General features: G+C 37.8%; 1 protein-coding gene across 3 annotated transcripts in view; it reads right to left on the bottom strand.

The window, feature by feature from the left end:
- LOC141915499 (potassium voltage-gated channel subfamily KQT member 1-like) overlaps window positions 1–20941 on the bottom strand; it is a 164229-nt gene that overhangs the window by 38280 nt on the left and 105008 nt on the right. For all 3 annotated transcript variants that reach the window (XM_074807065.1, XM_074807063.1, XM_074807064.1), the window contains 3 exons: window positions 9789–10032; window positions 9577–9685; window positions 2847–2922 (listed from right to left, as the gene is read on the bottom strand). In XM_074807065.1, coding sequence (XP_074663166.1) covers window positions 2847–2922; window positions 9577–9685; window positions 9789–10032 — 429 coding nt within the window. The remainder of the gene's footprint in view (window positions 1–2846; window positions 2923–9576; window positions 9686–9788; window positions 10033–20941) is intronic.

The following is a 20941-nucleotide window of genomic DNA, read 5'->3' as shown; positions in this document are numbered from 1 at the left end:
TTTTACTAGCATTGGCATGACGTCATAGACGTCAACCAATGCTAAAATGATAATAACTGAAGTTTGTAACGATTTTTGAATATTGAAATTGTAGATGATGAGATAACTGAAACATGTTAACTGTTCCAAAGTAATGGGCCAGAAATTAAGATTTGGTTTTAGCTGTTGATTTAGAGAAGTCGATGTTAAAGTTGGATGAATTTCTGGTATGATATTTATTTCTTTCATTAACATAAGAAAAAAGATTATGCAAAGTTGCTGGTAAATCGTTGAGATAATAGCGATACATAAACTGTCCAATACAAAAACGATATATGTCTTGCACTTTTTGAAAGCTTGAATAATGGGGTTGTATTTTTTAAATAGGACGTTTTATTGATGATTCTGATAGCTTTATTCTGTAGAAGAAACAGTTGATTAATAGAAATTTGGTATACATTAACCCAAACTATGTTACTGTAATATAAATGGGAATAAATTAGGCTTTGATATAATTGGTGAAGAATCTTAGTAGGAAGGATTTTGGAAAGTCGATGCAGAAGCTTTGTGTAGTGAACATTCGCTTCAATCTCAATCACCGGGTATCAAAATGAAACAATACCTATGGCGATAGGTGAAATAATTATATTCTCACCAGCAATGAGCATTTAAAATTTGCACATATACGGCACCAGTCCAATGAAACGTTCGCCATTAATGGCTTTCCCATAATTATTTTAGTAGCGGCGGGAATTCCTCGTATATCCCAAAAACAGCCAATCACATTCGCTCGTAGCGATGACGCCATCCCGATCGAGGTCATTGCAATTTTATACGCAAGAGCTAAGAATTTTCCCGCCAAAAACAGTTTTTCGTCGAATTCAAACAAATTTGACCATGTCATCGACGGAGGTTCGTCATGTCTTCAATCGCATCGATTATACGTCGTTTAACTCGAGAACCAATGAAAAAAATGCTCAAATTAAAAAACGTACCGCGATTTTACATGAATTGGATCAATACCAACCTCATACTGCTGACAAAGGTAAACAAAAAATGGCTCTGTAACTTTATAGGCCTAGGTCCATAGAACATTCATACCAAATTTCGAATTGATCTGATTTAAACAGTAGGACAAGTAGCGATTTGAAGAAATAGAAACTCCACCCCCAGGGGCACCCCCTGGGGGACGAATCCGAAAAAAGGCTCGTTCACTTTATAGGTGTGAGCAGTATCTATTCGCCGGACAAAAGCGACAGTCAACCTGCCTTGGTAGACATGTATGGTGTTTCTAATGCGAATTAAAATTGTTTAAAATTCATCTGCATATTGATATAAACGAACATCGTTAGTATATTTTTTTTTCGTCATGATAACCCTGAGCGTATGCGTAATTAATTTTAGTTCAAATATTTTCTAACAAATCTTTTCTTATTCACAGAATATCCTTAATCTAGATTAACGGCATCGTTGATTTTGGTGAGCTTCACATGTTACTAAAACGAGGGCGCTATCATCACACCTCCGCACTCCACGCATCGACATGCAATTTTCAGCACAGCAAATGAAAAGTCATTGTCAATTTTATTTCTTCTTTTGTAGTATTCTCATTGGAGAATTTTTTATGTTGAATCAGTAATATATAAAAAGCCTACTTGTAAATTCGACAGCAAATGTTACACAACTCTGCTCGTGTTGTTTACGTTAGTAGATCAAGATGACGTCAAACTACATCGCTAAAATCCCCAAAAACGGCATAAAATTGCCAATTTACCCAATTTAGGCTTCATCAATAGCCTTCAAAAGCAGTTGCCACTTAGCTGTCGTTATAACAGCCAACTAAATGCAGACCTTAGCCCGTGAATCATTTCACACTCGGAGGAGATAGCGGTCAACACGAATTCAGCACTCCATTTAATACTAACCAATTACCAAATATATTTTTGCTTTACTGTTCAATTCGCCTATTAGTAGTGAAATAACAGGCTTTGTTTGTCCAAACTTGCTGAGCGTAAATTTGCCAGACACTGTGTATCTAATAATTATTTGTTAATAGAGCATCTCTCATTGTGTCGAAACCTGTTTGTCTGTCACTGAGAAGATGGCAATTGTGTGTCTCACTCTGTCGCTGCTAGCAAGTTTGAGCAGCTAATTAATTATCTATTAAACCAGGTTACCCATCTCCAAAAGTATATTGACCAACATGTGGCTTGTAACAGGTGAGAGATGCTTCCAAAATTTATGGTATTTAAACCCGGGCTGAGTTAGATCTTTACTCAGTTTGCATCTCTCACTCGTAATAAAACACACGATTGCTGTCAGGAATACTATATTGGATTTTTATTCTTTTAAGGTAAGCATGCGTTATATTATGAAGTTTTTATATCCGACTTTATTATATCATAGGCCCTGATACTAGTTTAATTGTAATGCCAGAAATAGGCAAAATAACCATGTGTATATTAGATTTAAAGAAGTTCTCTATAACAATGCATTTCAATCAATGATTTTCATATCAGTTAATTGTAACCACTCATCAGTTTGCATCTGTCATTCGTAATAAAGCACATGATTGCTGTCAGGAATACTATATTGGATTTTTGTTCATTTTCTTTCTTTTAAGGTGACGTGCTCTCATAGCCACATCAATTCCAACAACGTTGACGTAACAACGAAAGTTGCATTAATAGTAGTATTATTCAGTATTCAAAGTTTTACAGAACGATTTACATTTTAATGATGTGACAAGTTTTAGAACAGTTAAGATGGTATCCTAAGCAAAATACTGAGCAGCTGAATAAGTTCAGAGCAATCTTGTAAAAATCGTGTGTGTTTAATACCTGGCCTATCTTGTACTTAGTAATTACCTGAAATTTCCTCCGTGCAACAAAATATCGTATACGCCGTAACACTCTAATCGCAGTCTTATCAGCTTCAGTCAAACTAAAAGAACAAAAAATTTTGTTAATGTAAAATTCTTACATCATTTTAAAATTACATTGCATGAAATAGACTTGTAGATACTGTAAAAATCATATTAGTTGAGATTTTAACAAGTATAGTTTTCTACATAGTATTTTCAAGTCAAATTCCACGAAACAAAGGAGATAGTCCTCTTATATTCTACCACTCCTAAGTTTAAATGATTATTCAGGATAATCAAAAGTACTTCATTAAAACGAGAACCTCAAGGGCCCTGGTAGATCATAAGGTGGTTAGGTATTACGTCGTTAATGCCGGCAGATGTTCATAAATTGATGTGCACAAGCTGTTCAGGCATGCCAGATAGTCTTAGAAAACTTATGAGTGCAGATTGAGACCAGTAACATGAAACAAATCATCTTTGGCGGTATCTACCGCAGGCCCTCAGGAAGAGACGTGGAAAATAACCATGTGTTTTTGAAATGGTATTTTCATCATAGGTGATCTCAACTACCCCACGATCGATTGGCTTAATCAATCTTGTTCACAAGACCCAGAAGCAAAGAAATTCTTCAAACATGTCTAAGATCAGTTTTCAGCAACCCAGAAGTAAAATCCAAGCCCACCCACAAACTCCTGTGGGCCTAACAAATTCAGATTGGTTTTATTTCACGGAGACACCATCTTGAATCTATCAATCCCCAACAGCGCCTTGACTGCTTTTGTATGCTTACCCCACCTGGAATTATGTTCTCACTCAAATTAGATGAAATATAGATGTATAGAATACATGTAGATTCGAATATGATAGCCAAAATATTTTTAAATTTCTTCACTAACTTGAGAAATCTTGTCACAAAGAATGATGACTAAGCAAAATCACCCAAGCAACACCATCAGATGATATCCAGGAAGCCGCAGAAACCCTTGTCATATTAGTTAGTAGTTTCCACATAAATCTTGTGAGACCTTCATTGACCTTGAGGACATTTTGGTGCCAAAACCCGGGAATGTCGAAAACAGACACCAGTAGACTGAGGCATATGTGATACAGCCGATTTGGTACCCTTTAATTAAAACCCTTCCTGATTAAACAGAAAATGAAGAAAGTCCGCTAGCTCTGCTACAGCGGGACAGGAGGATCCACTTGTCTCCCAGAACACCAATTGCGAAAGAATTCCCACTTGGCATCATAGACTGTCCCTGTCGAGGGTCTTTTGGATGCCAGAATAAACGAGGCAGGCCCTTGCGAAAATCCCTGATCCGTGACGTGAGGGACTGCTGGACAGTGGCCAAGCATGAAGATGCAAGAAACTCACGTTGGGGTGAGACTTGAACCGCCCCTGGAAAAATACTGTCGGAAACGTTGGGAGCTGACGTGGGTGATCGCACAGAAGATTTAGAAGTCTCGGAAACCATATCTGAGCTGTCCAGCAAGGTGCCACGAGGACTAAGACGCAGTTGCGCACCTCCTCCACCCTCTTCAACGCCCAATTTATCAGGGGGTTGAGGGGATAAGCGTAGGCATGAACGTTGTCCCACTCTAGGGAGAGCGCATCCACGGCCCATGCCCGGAATTGGCCGAACAACACTGGGCACCTGGTGTTGAACCAGTCTAAGAGGTCTAGATTGGGCCAACCTATCATTGACCTGACTCGATGCACTACTGGCTGAGACAGTGTCCACTCTGTGGGAATCGGCTTGTCCTGACGCGACAACTGATTGGCCACCACATTCAATTTTATGGCTAGATGGGATACTGGTAGCGAGATCCCCTGCGCCTGAACCCATAGAAGGATCTCTGCAGTTAATTGCCTTTAAGTCCGAGACCTCGTTCCTCCCTGTTTCAAGAGGTAGGCTTTGACCGTAAAGTTATTCATGGCTTACCAAACATGGCACCCAGACAGTCTCCTGTGGAAGAACTGCATTGCTTTCTGCACCGCTAACAACTCCAGATGGTTTAAGTGCAAAGCTCTCTCTCTCGACGTCCAGGCGCCCACCTTCCGAGAAGCCTCTAGATGTGCACCCCATCCGTAAGAACTGGCGTCTGTGAAAAGATGAATCGGCGCCTTGAGTGGAGCTAGATACGTGCCTCTCAGAAGGTTGACAGTAAGAGTCCACCACATGAGATCCACCACTAAGGCCGGTAGAGGCACTGGGAGAAGTCCGTCCCAGCATTGATTTGAATTCGACGAAGAACTTTTCCAAAACTGCTGTAGTGGAGGGCTGTGTAATCTGCCCAGCAGAACAACTAAGGACATCGAACTCATCTGTCCTAAAACCTGAGACCAGTACCGCACTGGGGAATCCCCTGAGTCATCGCTTCTTTGAGTTTGTGGCCTTGGTTCGGCTGGATAAACTAGACCAGCTTCCAGGTTGAAGTACATCCTCAGATATACGAATCTGACTTCTCCAGATTCACCCTGAAACCCAACCGGTTTATTAAGGTCTAGGTTTTCTCCAACCTTTCCTGGCACTTCCTTGCAAAATCCGCCACCACCAACCAGTCGTCCAGGTAAATGAATAGACGTACCCCTTGTGACTGAAGGCAACGTTGAACAGTTTTTACTAACCAGGGGCCGCACTGAGCTCGAATGGAAGAGCGCGAAATAGGTATGTCCTTCCCTGCCACTTCACCCTGAGGAATTTGCGGGACCTCGGGTGTACAGAGACCTGGAAGTAAGCGTCCTTTAAAAACTATCGAGGCAGCCCATTGGTTGGGTCTCAACCCTCGAATTACCTCCTTGGGTGTGGTCATCTTGAACTTTGGACACTTGAGGAACTTGTTCAAGGACGATAGATCACTGGGTATTATTGTGGGACAAATTCTTTTTCGGAATCCTGAAATTGGGTGTAGCCCTAGATTCCACCATCTTTTGTACCTGCTTTAGAACCCCTCCCGAGAATAAGCGAATCGAGGTTCCTAATGGTGCTCTATATAGACTTGTCTTAATCGAATCGGGTAGTTTAGAAGCCTTAAGGAAACTATGCCTGACTGACAGGGCTAAATTTGCCTGAAGCCTAATAGCCAGTGGAACCTGATGGCAGACAGCCCAGCTCATAGCCTGCAGCAGTCGCTCCAAAGTAGCGATCCGATCTGCCATGTGATCCAATGGGGGATGATCCTGTGAGACCTTGACCGCCTCCAGCACTCCATGCATCGGTATCAAACACGTATCCTGGAAGTATCTGACACAGCGACTACCCTAAAACCTGTATGGCATTAACTGCCTGTTTTGGGATATGGACACTTATGGGCTGAGAGGTTGGCAAGCCCAGCTGATCTAAATCTGTGTCTACAGGCTGTGTGGCTTAAATGATACAGTGGGGGTATTATAATAGACCGGCCTAAAGCCAAGAACTTCGGATCCTGGGGCATGAAACATCTAAAATCCTTTATGCCTGATTCCAAGGGCAGCCATGTCCAAGCCTCGGAAGTCTGGGCCTCACCCCACACTGCGGGGTCTAATGCTTCTTTCCATCCCGAAGCATAATAGGGATGTCGGATGAGAACCACCGCTTCCGGGCCTTTTAAAATCTTTAAAAATGGCCTACATGACCTGAAATAATATAACCAAGAACGGCCACGTGCAAGGAATAAGCCGCTGTCACTTGAAACGTGCGGGAAATGGAGGGCGGTTGCAGACCGAAAAAGATTTTAATAAAAAAGACGATCAATTGATCACTCTCACCCATGAAAATGTCGATTTAGCCAGTAAAGTTAGTCGGTGAAGAACATCTTTCTACCCGCCATAAAACAAAGATAAGGGTAAGTGGCGCCAGCTGATGGTTGGCTTACTCTCAAACTCGTTTATGGTGGGCGCCAGTCGTCTAAAGCAACTTGGCTATTATGTCAGTACAGGGAATGTTTTTTGAAAGCAATATTAATCTCATCACAGGAAGTATCTCGCTTTTCGGCAGATCGTCGTATGATATGGCAATTCATACCTAAATGTGCCCCTGGCATGTTGGATTCTATGAAAGAATGCTTGTTCTTGTTGAGAACTGTTTGAAGAAAGTGTAAGGTAGAGCTTCAATCTCTTTCGATGAACTGAATACATTTTTGATAAATATATAGAGGCTCATTTAAATGACTGACCAATTACATACGTTTCAACAGAAATTGTAGACCCAGAGCCGTTAACTCCATCTCTGTTTTCGTTTGGTCATAAACTTTACCTCATCCTGAAGTTTCAGAATATTTGATAGACCCCGACTTTATTGTCGCTCATTCTATGTTGGTAGATAGAATTTTTGTCAACATTACTTAATGGATTTTGGAAACGTTGAAAAAAGATTATGTATTGAGTTTACAAGATATTCATGGAACCAAATGTTGTGGTTTCAACCCTCTGGTAATAGGTGAAGTAGTTCAAATTCACAATGAAGGTCTTCATACAAAGTAGCGATTGGGGATTATATCAGAGCTGCATAAGGGTTGTGATGGTTTGGTTAGTTGAGTTTCATTGAAAACTTCTTCAGGATTTACATCACGATCGATATCTAAAATATTTCCATTGGAAACTTTACGTTCAACCTTTCTGATTCCTGATAAGGAAGTCGATGGCTCTTCAGTTGATACTAATTCCTTCATACGGCCAATACAGCTTGCTGCAATTGATGCTAGAAGGAGGATCGCTACTTTGGCAGGGCGGAAGGATAATGTGTAATTATTGAGGTTCATGTAAAAATTTATATTGTAACTATTATGTTATAGTAAGCATGTATGATGTTGTAATATGCTGTATATGAATACTTGAATTTTGATTTAGACGAATTGTAAATCTTCTTATATGAATTAAAACACTGCCATTTGGCGGGAGGATATGAATACTATAAACTGGATTTAGCTAATTTCAGTGTACTATTTCAAGCATGAATTATCTTTTTATATGTTAGGCAGTTTGTGATTTACGAAAAATTTCACGATAGGATTGCTTTTAGTACCTTACATCTTCACTCAGAAAATCGTTGTTACGCGCGACCTACACCGTGGCGCACGTACTCTATAACTGATACATACACGCAGTGAACACGAGAGTATAAGGCTATATTGCCTACGCGACTGTACACAACTGTTTTCTGTGCCACAGGTAACAAACTAATACTAATAATCAGGCTCCAAAACGGATCGCTTAAGCTTCAATGAATGATGATAAAACAAGTATTCCAGTCGTGTATATATCAGATTCATCTCTAAAATCCGATGCCATCAGTAAATCAGCCGTGTGGCGAACACGGAAGTAAATTTACGCATTTTGAAACCACATTTTCGTCAGATGTCTTGATGCAACGTTACCTTGCGCACGGCATCAAAACTAGATGGTTCATTGAACACATTGCACACAATAAATCGTTATATAATAGCCTTGAGTATCAATATTCGCACTAGAGAAATGATATCAACCTATTCAATCGTGCCGCCATTTTGTTTGTGAAACAACGCGCACCAGCTGATCCACCTTGTTCAATGTTATGAAATCATGATTAAACAAAGCTAAATCCGTTCAATTCGCCCATTAGTAGTGAAATTACATTCTACTGAAATTGTGTTTGAGTGTGCTAAGAATAGCTTTGAGCATAGTGTATTAAGCATAAGAATGATTATCGATTGGCCAGACCGTTGAAAACTGCATTAATAGGAGGGCTAAATTACTTCAAACTTCAAGTCATGACACAAAGGTTACCATTGGCATTGAGTTAGCGTAGGGTGGTAGGAGTAAAGTAATCTAAAGACACAATCGAAATCTTAGGCCAACCTTATATTTGAAATATGGCGGGTTTTCAAAATGGTCTACACCGCCATTACTGAAAATCATGACTGAATTTTCAACCATAGTTTTGCAACCTAGTGGCCTAGACCAGTAAAATTGGTGTTTAAAGCAGTAAATCGTGGTCAAGCTATCAGATAAACCCACATTCATCAATTTTGAGCGGCAATGTGGCCGTTTTCGATATGTTTCGATTACAGAAAATCACATTTTCAGCCACAACTTTGCAAAAAAGTGACGGTGAAAAACAATGACGATGCTTTCACATTCCTCTGGTGGCAGTTGTATGAACCAATCACGTCGGTTGGCATATTGCACATATATCTATGTACTTACAAAAGGTTTTGTGATTTCTATGATAAAAGGACTGTATTAAGTGCGAAAAACAGATGCTGAAATCAGCCTAAGAAATGTAAGCCAATATTTTCTATCTACCATTATTTTCTCATCTACCGACTAACTTTTGAGTAAAAATAAGATGAAATAATTGACGAACCCATGTGGTGAAAAATAGAAGCATTATGATTGCGACATTTTTTTACTGTATCTTATATTCTACCTGAGCTGTATTTTGATGTAAATGTAGAATGAAAATGAGAAGGGTCTGAGCTATTTTTTCATATGATGCCATTCAACCATGTCAGCTCTAAAGCAGGTGGAATATTAACAAGTGAAAATCGTGAATTTACTGCGACTTATTGAAACTCTAAGAAGATGGAATTCAGAAACAATTGCAATCTTTAAGGGGTTAATGTTTCAAAGATTAACCCTATACCTTAGTATTGCATGTACAAATGTGACTTTTTTCAAGACTATTACACAATTTCTGAAAAATATAAATGCATTGATGTGCCAGCTCTGATTGCGCTAAATGCGCTTGGATAATTCTGTTGGATAAACTCACTGAACTAATTTTGTGGGTTGCATGTTTTCTTCTTGGTAATAATCATCATCGTCTTGTTGTCCATAGCTCCCAACTGACACTGATTCAGACCTACATTTAGATGGAGTGGCTGGAAATATAATGGAACATAATTAATTACCTTCCTATATAATTTAGTAATAGGTATCTCTGTAGAAATATAAATCTAGTTTCTCACAATTTGTTTAACTTACCGGGTTTTTCATCACCTGTAAATAACACAACTGATGATTCTGGTGGTTCCTTTTTGTCAATATGATTGTTAAAACTAATATCTAACTTAGTCTTTGAAAATTTCCTTCGTTTGATAACGCTTGCTCGCCGAGCAACCTTTGTAAATGTATTTGGATGATTACCACGTCCATGATCCTGAATGTAAAGTTTCCAGGTTGCAATAGAATTTGATCGGACATCAGCAGCATAACAACGCCAGAGACACTGAAATATTCAAGAAAATTGATTTGGATCATTGTAAGGGATACATATCTATCATTCTATTACCTGTTGATTCAGCTACAGAACATAATATCGGAATTCCCAGATAAACAAGATGAGTTGGTACGTCTCTGATGCCCCCTTGTAAGCTATGTCTATACTAGACCAATTCCTCAGCTAAAAATCGGGTAACTAAAAGCCCAACAGCAGCTATCAGTCAGCTTGTGAATTCCACTGGCTTTACTAGACAGTGATGGATGAACGAATAAACAAACTGCACTGACCACGAAAAGACTACAAACCAAAAGTAATGACCTCTATATAGCAAGAAATTTAGAACGTCAATATCTCTAAGAGACTTTTTCAAGGAACAAATAAGATTATATTGAGCCAAAATGCACATTGTTCGAACTTCACTGAATCGATGAACCACTGAATCACCGAATTTTAAGATAATCATCATTTTTTCCTAATTTCACTCATTTTGTCAAAATATTGTAGAATATACAACAGTATTAAATCAATGGCACCATATTTGACGACCAAAGTGCATTCAGAGCAAGATTAACATTAACAATACTTGAATTTGAATTTGGAAGCGAATGCAGGTTAAAACTATACAGGTAACGATAAGGGATGTTATCTCTTATGCAGTGACTGATACAGTTGTTGGCAACTTTCCTTCGTGCAGAGAAAAAAGACAATAGCCAATAAGTAAATGATTATCTAGACGGCTACATGATCCGAAGTAGTCAAATAAAATGCTCTTCTAATCTTGGTCTTCCACAATAGAATTTCATACGATAGATTGTCCTAAAATGAAACCACAATGTTGAAAAATTGTGAACTTGAAATACAACGTTAGATCTAAAAATAAAACCAGGAAATAAAATGGTAGATGATACCGCGGGTTCAAGTGAACATCTGCTGAGAGTAATATTAAAGAGTTTTATTATCTTAATTAATAAAAGTTTGTATGTTTAAATTTGAATGTACTAATTATGATAAAGAACATAAATAAGAAAATTGATATTTCGGCTTATATTGTATATTACTATTTACACAAAATTAAATACCGTTCATTCTGGGAATTGTGATCATTGGATAAATTAAAATAAATGAATTGGAAAAATAGTATGTAATCTCTTTTATTTGGTGCTGTTGAGAAGGAGAGCAGACCAGCAGGTATCATGACGTCAAGGGTCGGGTTAAAGTTAGCAGCGAATGAAAAGTCTAAGAATCAGGACCCCAGCTCTGCATCATGGTGTGGCGTTAGATGCTCGTTCCCTATTACGGCCGGCCGCAGCAGGGTTCTGGATTTTTCTTGGGTGTGGACTCAGCCGTATAAAAGGGGCCACACCTCGAGAGAGAGCAGACTATTTAAGAGAGCATTTTTAGGGGAAGCATTAGAAGACTATAGAAAAGATAAATTTCGGCTATCCGGTTAAACTGTATCTTTTGTGAGGGATTTACAACGAAATTCAAAATTAAAAGGTAGGGAATATTATAAATTGTTGAAATTATAGTAATGTTTGAATTGTTAGAATAAAAGTTGAATATCATCATATTTAAATCCGGAGTTCCTTTTCATTCTTTGGTTTTCGGGTTTCTGTGTTCGTGGTCGACTTTCTCGCCAGGGACCGGGGTTTGTAATAGAGGAAAAAGACAATAGAGAAAGGGGAACGCGGAACAATATTTTCTGAAGGCACCTGGCGCCGTCGGATGGAATACGCCTGACTGGATATAACTTGATTACTATGTTTATACACATTTATTATGAATTTCTGCCGTTAACTAATTATAAGTCTAGTATAAACTACTATTTAAATGCATTTTTAAACTAAGTACCGATCCAGTGTTGGCACCTGAGGTAACGAACAAAGAAAGCATTACAATTGATACCGGTATTCTTTAAGTTTCAAATGCGAGTAATTCTTACAATAAGTAGCCAAAATGTTAAACAAAGCAGAAATTGTGGCACGTGCCTAATGAGTAATCCCATTCGCCAATTTATTTTAAAATACCGGCTGTGTAAAAGCTGTGTAAACTAATTGTTCTAAAAACTCTGAAGACAACGATAGAAGAACCGTATAAAAATCTGCAATTTCTCAGCACATTAAACAGTATTCTTTGATTCTTCAAACACTTATCATCACTTACAACATCATTTACAACGGAAAACGACCAACGCTCAACGACCAACAATTTTCGAAGAAATCAGGATGTGTGGTTATTCTTTGTGGATAAGTGGAAGTGATAAAAAAATGGTTTATATTTTTAGATTTTTGAACGAGGTGTGCGGCATTTCGCGAGAAAAAATCGGTCGCAACACGACGACTAAAAATTGCCTCGTGTGTGCCAGGCTTTAACGCGCGCGATCGAATGTAATTAAGTTCTCGTGCGATAAAATGTAATAAAGTTCGCGTGCACGATAGAATTAATAAAATATAAGCTTGGGCCAGAACAGAACCGTTCAGTTTACGTAGGACATGTTGGAATACACTAATATAATCATATAACAAGACCAGGATCATTTCATGACATTAGGATTAATAAACAGATAAAGGTAATTTAAGCTACTTTTCACGTATAGTATCACTATTTAGATATACTACAAGTTACAAGTTTGATACACTACATCAATGTAATTATCGTCTTTAGGCATATAAAATCAAAACCATTATATCTTTAGCTTTTTAGCGATAATTTACAAATAACAACATTTCTAAATATTGCTTCTTGACAAATTCAAATAGTGGAAAATCTTGATCGCTGGATAATTAATTGAATAAAGTAAAATCTATTCATCACAACTCGCGCAGGTTCATTCTGCACGAAGGACTCGCACAGTATGCAGTACATCAATACGCGATTGCGCACCTGTTCATCACAGCTCGCGCAGGTTTATTCTGCGCAAAGTAACAACCCGTGCAAAAAGTCATTACGCGATCGCGTACCTACTTCGCGCAGATAGAGAAAACGGATCTGATTAATAGCTCTATTTTCTGTAGTGCAAATAAAAATATTCCTACCAAACACCAAATCAACTAACAATTTCACAGAAATCGATCTTGAAACATAATTTTAAATCTTAAAATAAACCCTGGAAGTAAAAAAGTAGATGATAATGTGGGAACACATGAACACTTGCTTATCTCTGCCAATCATAGAGGAGTCTTTGCTTTCTGATTGGCTTCTTAAAACAGATATTTTCGCATTCACATTTTCGCGAAAAAGCTCATAAGAATTTTAACGAGTTCCTTTTTCAAAATTCAAACATTCAAGCTCTCTATTTTATGGATTTGAAGTGAAGATAGGTGGCTTAATGAAACATATGTGATTAAATCAAAATCGATCTGCTTCTCGATATTTTTCAAAACACATAACAGTTTGATTGCCAACAAGTTGTTGATGAACAGAACAGAAAATAGTCCGCTGAGACTTGAATCATATTGACTTCAACTTTTTTTAAATGTGCGGTCTGAGGGATCCGATCTATCACTACTGCGTGTGCTGGTACCAAAAGGTTGTTTCAGATAGGAAATGCCTTTACTCTCATGGAGTATTGATTTCAAAGCTATTCCGAGGAAAGCGGTGTTTGCTGTAGTATAGACGAATAGAAACCACTGTCTAGTGTAGGTAGGGATTGTACATATCATTCAACATCTATTTGTCAAAATCTGAAACAATGAAAAATGTACCAATTTAGTTTCTCCCTAATCCAAACACAAATACAATGTATTCAATACACTGTTGGGGCTAATCAAGTTAGGATATCTAAGGCCGGCGATGAAAAACCCAATGATCTAGTTACCGTTGGCTTAAGAAAAATGTTGGCAAATGCTCCCACCCAGCCAAGCCATTTTCATTCATCCCCCAAACCCCATGCAAGTCTAAGATGACTGTCTCAATTACTTGTCCCGTCCAATATTGAAATGACAGAAATACTGAAAAAAAAACTTGCACGAGGCAGGGAGGGATCCCGAAGCAGAAATTGAGAACAATGAATCTGAAAAAAAAATGGAAATATATTCTCATTTTATGGTTACACAGCCCATATGCAGCTAAGAGGTCCCAGGTGACATAAATAAAGGAGAAATTTGAATTGATGATTAATAATTACTAGAAAGGCATGAGGTTGAAAAAAAATCACATGCAACTAGAAATTACGCTGGATACTTTCATATCGATGCAATGTAGCTACGTTACACATCAGCCTAGGTAGATGACAGTTTGCCTCTAGATAAATTGACAGAAAAAACCTGCTAACATTGCAGTTGTTTACTTTTTCTAAGAATTTTGCGGGCTTAAGACATTGACGGATTAAATCAAAGTCAGAGTTCCATCCGCATTGGACCCAGCATTGCCATACGTAAAGGGTAACTGACACTAGTTTACGCGCAAGTTGTGGTTTTATAACATGATTTTTTACCTCATTTCCTTGTTAACATCGCTTACTGTTAAGTGGTGGCTAAATCAGCAGGTGCGCGCAACGTCATCAAAGGCAGAGCTGAGAAATAGTGTCTATAGAAATGCATTGAATTTTGAGGAAACTGCGTGAATTTTCTTTTAGGTATATCTCAATGCCAGATTGTTTTACAGCTTTGAAACTGGCCAGGGAGGTAGAAGGATCTATTGTCGATTGCATAAACCTATTTCAAAGAATCACTGAGTAATTTGAATAGGCTAAATCGATCAAATTGAAGATGCAGATTTAAATCCGCTGCTATGAAGCTATTAAAGTACACTATAGCAAGCTCTCAGCACTGTTACTGCTGTTCCATAGTTCACCTATAGTTCAGCAACACAAGCATACTATACAGTGTCTTATAAGCACTCACAGATTTCGATCTCACTAAGGAATAAATAAATTCATACTCGTTTACTATTTACTATTTTTCATAGTCATTTAAGACTAAGTAGTCAAACGATGAAAACTAACACTTCAAAACTCTACAAAAACTTGCAATGAATTTCTACAGCCTCTACAACAAAAATTCAAAGGAATAATGTTTTTCGATTCAAGTTTCACGAGAAAAATGCGATCGAATAATTTTTTGGATCGTTAAATCAGAAATCTGGCGACGCTATGTGGTGGGGAATCATTGAAACATTTTTTTTAGTCATTTTCAGCTGTTTCTAATGTTTTACGTGAATGGAGTGACAATTTGAAGATACTATGAAAATGAGAAGAGTCGGCGCTATTTTTTCGTACTACTATTTTCGATCCATTTTACTAGCATTGGCATGACGTCAACCAATGCTAAAAAAACAATGACGAGATAACTCTTCACTGGCAATGGTGAAGAGATCCTTTCTTTTTTCTTGTCCCCATTGTCAGTGTGAAAAATCTAAGATATCCAAAAGATAAAAGTTTCATGGTAAAAATGATATAAAATGATTTTAGTTGTTATATTCTCTTTAAATATTTGCTGGAAAAGAAGATAAAATGCTTTGCTTTCTGAAGATTTTTATCAAAAAGTTTTCAAGTGTGCACCAGACTTGAGTCTTGACACCTTAGTCTCTCCATACTGCCAGACAATTCTTAGTAGGTTTCTCGCCTCTGCCAGGTCATTCATAACGCTATGAAATGACGTTGAATAGATGATATAACTCGTCATGGCAATCTGCATGACGATTTATCTCGTCAGCGCCAGCGAATGTGTTAACTGGGTTTTTACGCTACATTAGATAATTCTATCATATTCAGCAAAAAAGATGAACTGCACTTACCCAAGATGTCAAAATGGCGTGTATCCCACGTGCAATTTTGTGTTCATCTAAACTGGTTTTTTGGGGAATACCCCAGCTGCTGAGTGTATTCCCTACACAACCAATCAGAGCGCAGCTTTCTCATAATGACGCCAAAAGCGTGATTATGTAGGCTGCGGTCTGAACCGTTGAAGAGCAGAGATAAGCTGAAAGAGCCCAAGTGATCTCCACACAATGAAGGTATTAATTTTCCGGATGGAACATAATATCACGAAAAAATACCAAACTTTGAATGCTCAATATAGCTGCATAGCAGCGATAACGGGTTTTCTGCACAGTCTTGAATCCTGTTCAACGGTGGATTTTGACAAAGCATTTGATAAGGTTCAACATCAGCCATTACTAAACAGGCTATTAGAAAGCGGTGTCAATGATAGGTCACTCAAATGGCTCAGCAGTTATCTCTGAACAAAAACTTGTAGCCGAAATCAACAGAATCTTGGAATAAGTCGGTCTAACTAGTGGAGTCACGCAAAGTAGTATCCTAAGTCGTCTTCTGTTTAATGTCCTGACATACACTGTAATCCAAAATATACCGAGTAAATTTCCAAAACGACCTTAACACGCCGTTCGACCAAAAAACTTAATGTTCCGACAAGAAAATCTTGTTCGAATGAAAACAATTCTGTTTGATCGAACAATACGCTTTTTGTTTGAACCAAAACTTTTCTTCATTCTGACAAAAATGTGTTCGAATAAAAAGCTATGTTTGTTGAAATGAAGAACTTTTTGTCCCGGCAAAAAAATTTGGTTGAGAGAAAAAACCAGAGAGAAAACAATTCTGTTCGATTGAACGAAATACTTAATACTTTTGGTTCGAAGAAAAAACTTTTTACAATATACTTGTTCGAACGAAAAACTTAATGCTTTTGACAAGAAAATTCTGTTCAAAATTAAAACGATTCCGTTCGATCGAATGATTGTTCGAACGAAAAACCTTTCGTTTGGACAAAAAAAAGTTTTTTCAACTTTGTTCTAACGATTTGTTCAAATTGGTTCAATTGAACAGAATATTATTGATTCGAACGAAATAGATTTTGTTCCGATGAAAGGATTATCAAGCGAAAGGTCTTATGAACGAAAAAAAGATATTTCTGGGGCTCCACAGTTACTTAAAGCCGGACGTAGGTCGGCCTTGCGACGCGATGCGATCCTCGTGTTGCATCGCAAGTTTCGCTGCAAGTCCGTTGCGATACGATTGTCAGCGACTGTGTGCGACTAGTTTCTCCAGTCGCAAGAGCGCGTAGGTCGGTTGTGACAGCCGTGTCGCGTCGCAGAAAGTAGAACACGTGCGACTCCTTGTGACTGTCGCAAGGGAGCATATGTCGATGAGTCGTTGCGACACAATCGTCGCTGGCAGTCGCAGTGAATGGCGTTGCAGTGAGTCACAAGCCGTCGCAAAGCCGACCTACGTCCGGCTTAAGTCATTAGCAATTAATGAAATACCTGTTCCATTTATGATGAAAAAATTCAAATGAAAAGTCTGGCTTATAAAGCTGTCTGCTCAGACGAAATTTTCAAAAAAACTTCATTTTTGCCAATAAAATTGATAATTGTGATTGATCGTCGCAAGTCAGAACCAGTTAATCACTAATTAACATGCATTTTAATAAATCTGATTCCTCCTTTACAGTGAACTTAGCTTTAACCTAGTAGAGGCTACTAGCCTATGTAAGCCTATGTATATGCGTAGGCCTAACATCCGGACGGATTGGTCGTAGGCCTATAGAATAACAACCCTCCTGAATATCGTAAATTTTGTTTTGAAGTTCAATCCAATGATGAAACTTCGAGATAGTAGTTTATTTCAACATTTCGACTATATCCTAATAGTCATCTTCAGGAATAATGAGATACTACAGAAATTATGAGAGATATATATATACAATCCAGAGACAAAGAGACTAATTCAAGTAATCAGAGATGATACAAACTAAAGGAAAATTAACGTAGAAACAGTTACACGCTAAAGTAGATTAAAGGGAAGCAAACTAAGGGGGTCATTATAAACAACAATAGTGAGTATAAATATAAATGAAACTTAAAGTCAGTAGTAAAAAGAAAGACAGGCTATTTGCGATCAACTCAACAGGAACCTCTTTGAATATCTACCTCGTCGATTTCGGCTCGCCCTCCAAGAACTACGGAAGTTAAAGACTATTAAAATATCTAAGGCTGATAAAGGTGGCAAGATTGTGATTTTAGATCTGGATGATTATAATGTTAAAATGCAATCTCTCTTGGATAATCCTGGTGTTTATAAGAAACTTAAATCGAATCCTCTTCCTCGTATGCAAGCTAATTTCAACAGAAGTCTTTCGGATATTATTAAACGTTTCCCCTCCGCTAAAGAAACTCTGAATAAGTTCCATTCACGTCTCCCCTCTTTACCATATATCTATGGATTGCCTTAAATTCATAAAGATAATGTTCCACTGCGCCCTATAGTCTCCAATTGTAATTCTCCTACATACCGTTTCTCCATTTCTCGTGAAACAGTTATCTCCGGTGCTCGGTTCGTTCTCTCCGTCGCACCTTCGCCATAATCAACACTTACTTGAACGTATTAAGAATATTATCCCTGGCAACGACAAATTTATATCATTTGATGTTACTTCCCTTTTTACCAATGTTCCTCTTGGACCTACTCTTGATTTCTTAAAACGCAGATTACCATCACTTAATATTAACTTCGGCATTTCTACGGATTGTATCGACCTTATCTCTATTTGTACGACGGACTCCTTTTTTGAATTCAACAATTGTTTTTACGAACAGACATTCGGTATCGCTATGGGAAATCCTCTTAGTCCTATTCTAGCTAATTTATTCCTAGAACATGTTGAATCTGAAATATTGCCTCTTTATACTGATATTCACCCTAAAATCTGGCTCAGATATGTTGACGATGTTCTGGCTTTGGTTCCCTTTGACTTCAATGTTGATAACTTTCTTATATACTTAAACTCCCTTTACCCGTCTCTGGCTTTTACGTATGAATGGGAATCTAATAGTAAAATACCTTTTCTGGATGTTTTGATTTTTAACTGTGGATCCTTTTTGAAATTCGCGGTTTATAGGAAACCTACCAACGCTGAATCCTACCTCCATTACTTCTCTTTTACTTCTCCGGATATTAAACTCCGTTTAGCTCAAGGATTATTTCTTCGCGCTTTGAGAATTTGCGACCCCTCATTTCTACCCGATGAAATTCAACATATTAACCAATCTCTCAAAAAACTTGCCTACCCCGATTTCCTATTGAAAAAAGCTCTAATTAAAGCTCGTACTACGCATTTTAGAAATAACAACTTTAGAACTCCTACGTTGGCTACCGATAAACAGCCTATCATTGTACCGTATGTACCTTTCCTCGAGAATTCTAAAGTTTCTCTTCGGTCACTAAATAAACAACTTATCTTTAAATACAATAATAAACTTAGTAACATATTGATTAATAACAAACCGAAAACCGAATCGCTAAACTGTGGAATTTATAAAATACCTTGTAAAGTTTGCGACAAAGTATATATAGGAGAAACAGGTCGGAACCTCAATCAACGCATAAAAGAGCATAAATTAGATGTAAAAAACTTTAAACCTGAAAGCGGAGTTACTAGTCATGTTTTTCAGACTTCACACAATTTTGATTTTGCTAATGGTGAACTAATTTACCCTTGCAGCGATAAAACTAGAAGACATATTTTGGAATCTGCATTAATTATTGAAAATTCGAACAACGTTGTAACCCTTAACAATGGTTTTTCACCCCATAATAAACTTATGTCAAAATTCCTCTGTAAACTGGTTAAACTCAACACTTGATTTCCCCTTTGATTATTTGTTATTTGTTCTCTCATCAATTTCGTCTCTGACTTAACTTGTTTTCACCTTTGTTTTAATTTAAGTGCCCCCTAGTTTGTCTTTCTTTTTACTACTGACTTTAAGTTTCATTTATATTTATACTCACTATTGTTGTTTATAATTACCCCCTTAGTTTGCTTCCCTTTAATCTACTTTAGCGTGTAACTGTTTCTACGTTAATTTTCCTTTAGTTTGTATCATCTTTGATTACTTGAATTAGTCTCTTTGTCTCTGGATTGTATATATATATCTCATAATTTCTGTAGTATCTCATTATTCCTGAAGATGACTATTAGGATATAGTCGAAACGTTGAAATAAACTACTATCTCGAAGTTTCATTTTCGGACTTTTTATTATCATTGTGGGATTCTCTCCTCAACGCGTCAACACGGATATAGTGTTCTACCAATCGTGTTCAATCCAATGAGTCCGTTAATAAACGCAACAATTATACTGTGTTTGAGACAGTAAAGGTCAGTACCGGTAGGCCTAAGCCTTAAGGTCGCGTAAAACTCGTTAAATCTTCAAGCGACACAGCGAACGATCTCCTTTCCTCCACAGCGAACGCTTACTCCGAATGTCAAGTGTGAGTCCAGCATACGGATAGGAGTGTGTTATATACTTGTATTTAGTAAATACCTTGTGCATTTGACAATGATCGGTATGTACTGTAGGAAATATAGAGTATTGATGGTATTGATATAGAGGTTGAAGCCCGCGGCCGAATAAAGTAATACATTCTTTTATTTTGATACCTCGTAGACATAACAGCTTTTCTCCGCTATATATCTTCAGCGTGTTTAGTTTAGGCCTACGAATCCCCGGTACACTAAAGATTTATCGAGGTAAATAAACGGTTAATTCGGTAAAGAAAAATAGGTATTGTTAAACTAACTCCTTGAAACCCGCAGCCAAATCACTGGTAGTAATAAATTAATTTGTACTCGATTTGATTCTCATGATGAGGAGAAACTCGCAGCTGATCCCCGGAACGACGATGTACGATGCAATAAACACACGTCGATTCATCGATGTTTACGGCTCGACAGTGCTTTTAAAATCTAAAGTAGTAAATTTCCAGAGTATCGGTAATATGATTTGATGAGGAAAATGGGCTATTGTTAAAATCACTGTTTGAAGACCGCGGCTGAATGTGAAGTCTGCGGCAATAAATTAGTTCATTTATACTTGAATTGATAATCCAAGTGACAATCGGCCTGCGGGTTGATTTCGGGATGACGACTCGAAAAACATGTCGCCCCATTGAATGGGGC

Source organism: Tubulanus polymorphus, chromosome 1 (genome assembly GCF_964204645.1).
Source record: "Tubulanus polymorphus chromosome 1, tnTubPoly1.2, whole genome shotgun sequence".
NCBI classification, from domain to species: Eukaryota; Metazoa; Nemertea; class Palaeonemertea; order Tubulaniformes; family Tubulanidae; genus Tubulanus; species Tubulanus polymorphus.
Note: the sequence above shows the minus strand (reverse complement) of the source record. Positions and strands in the feature narration are given on the sequence as shown.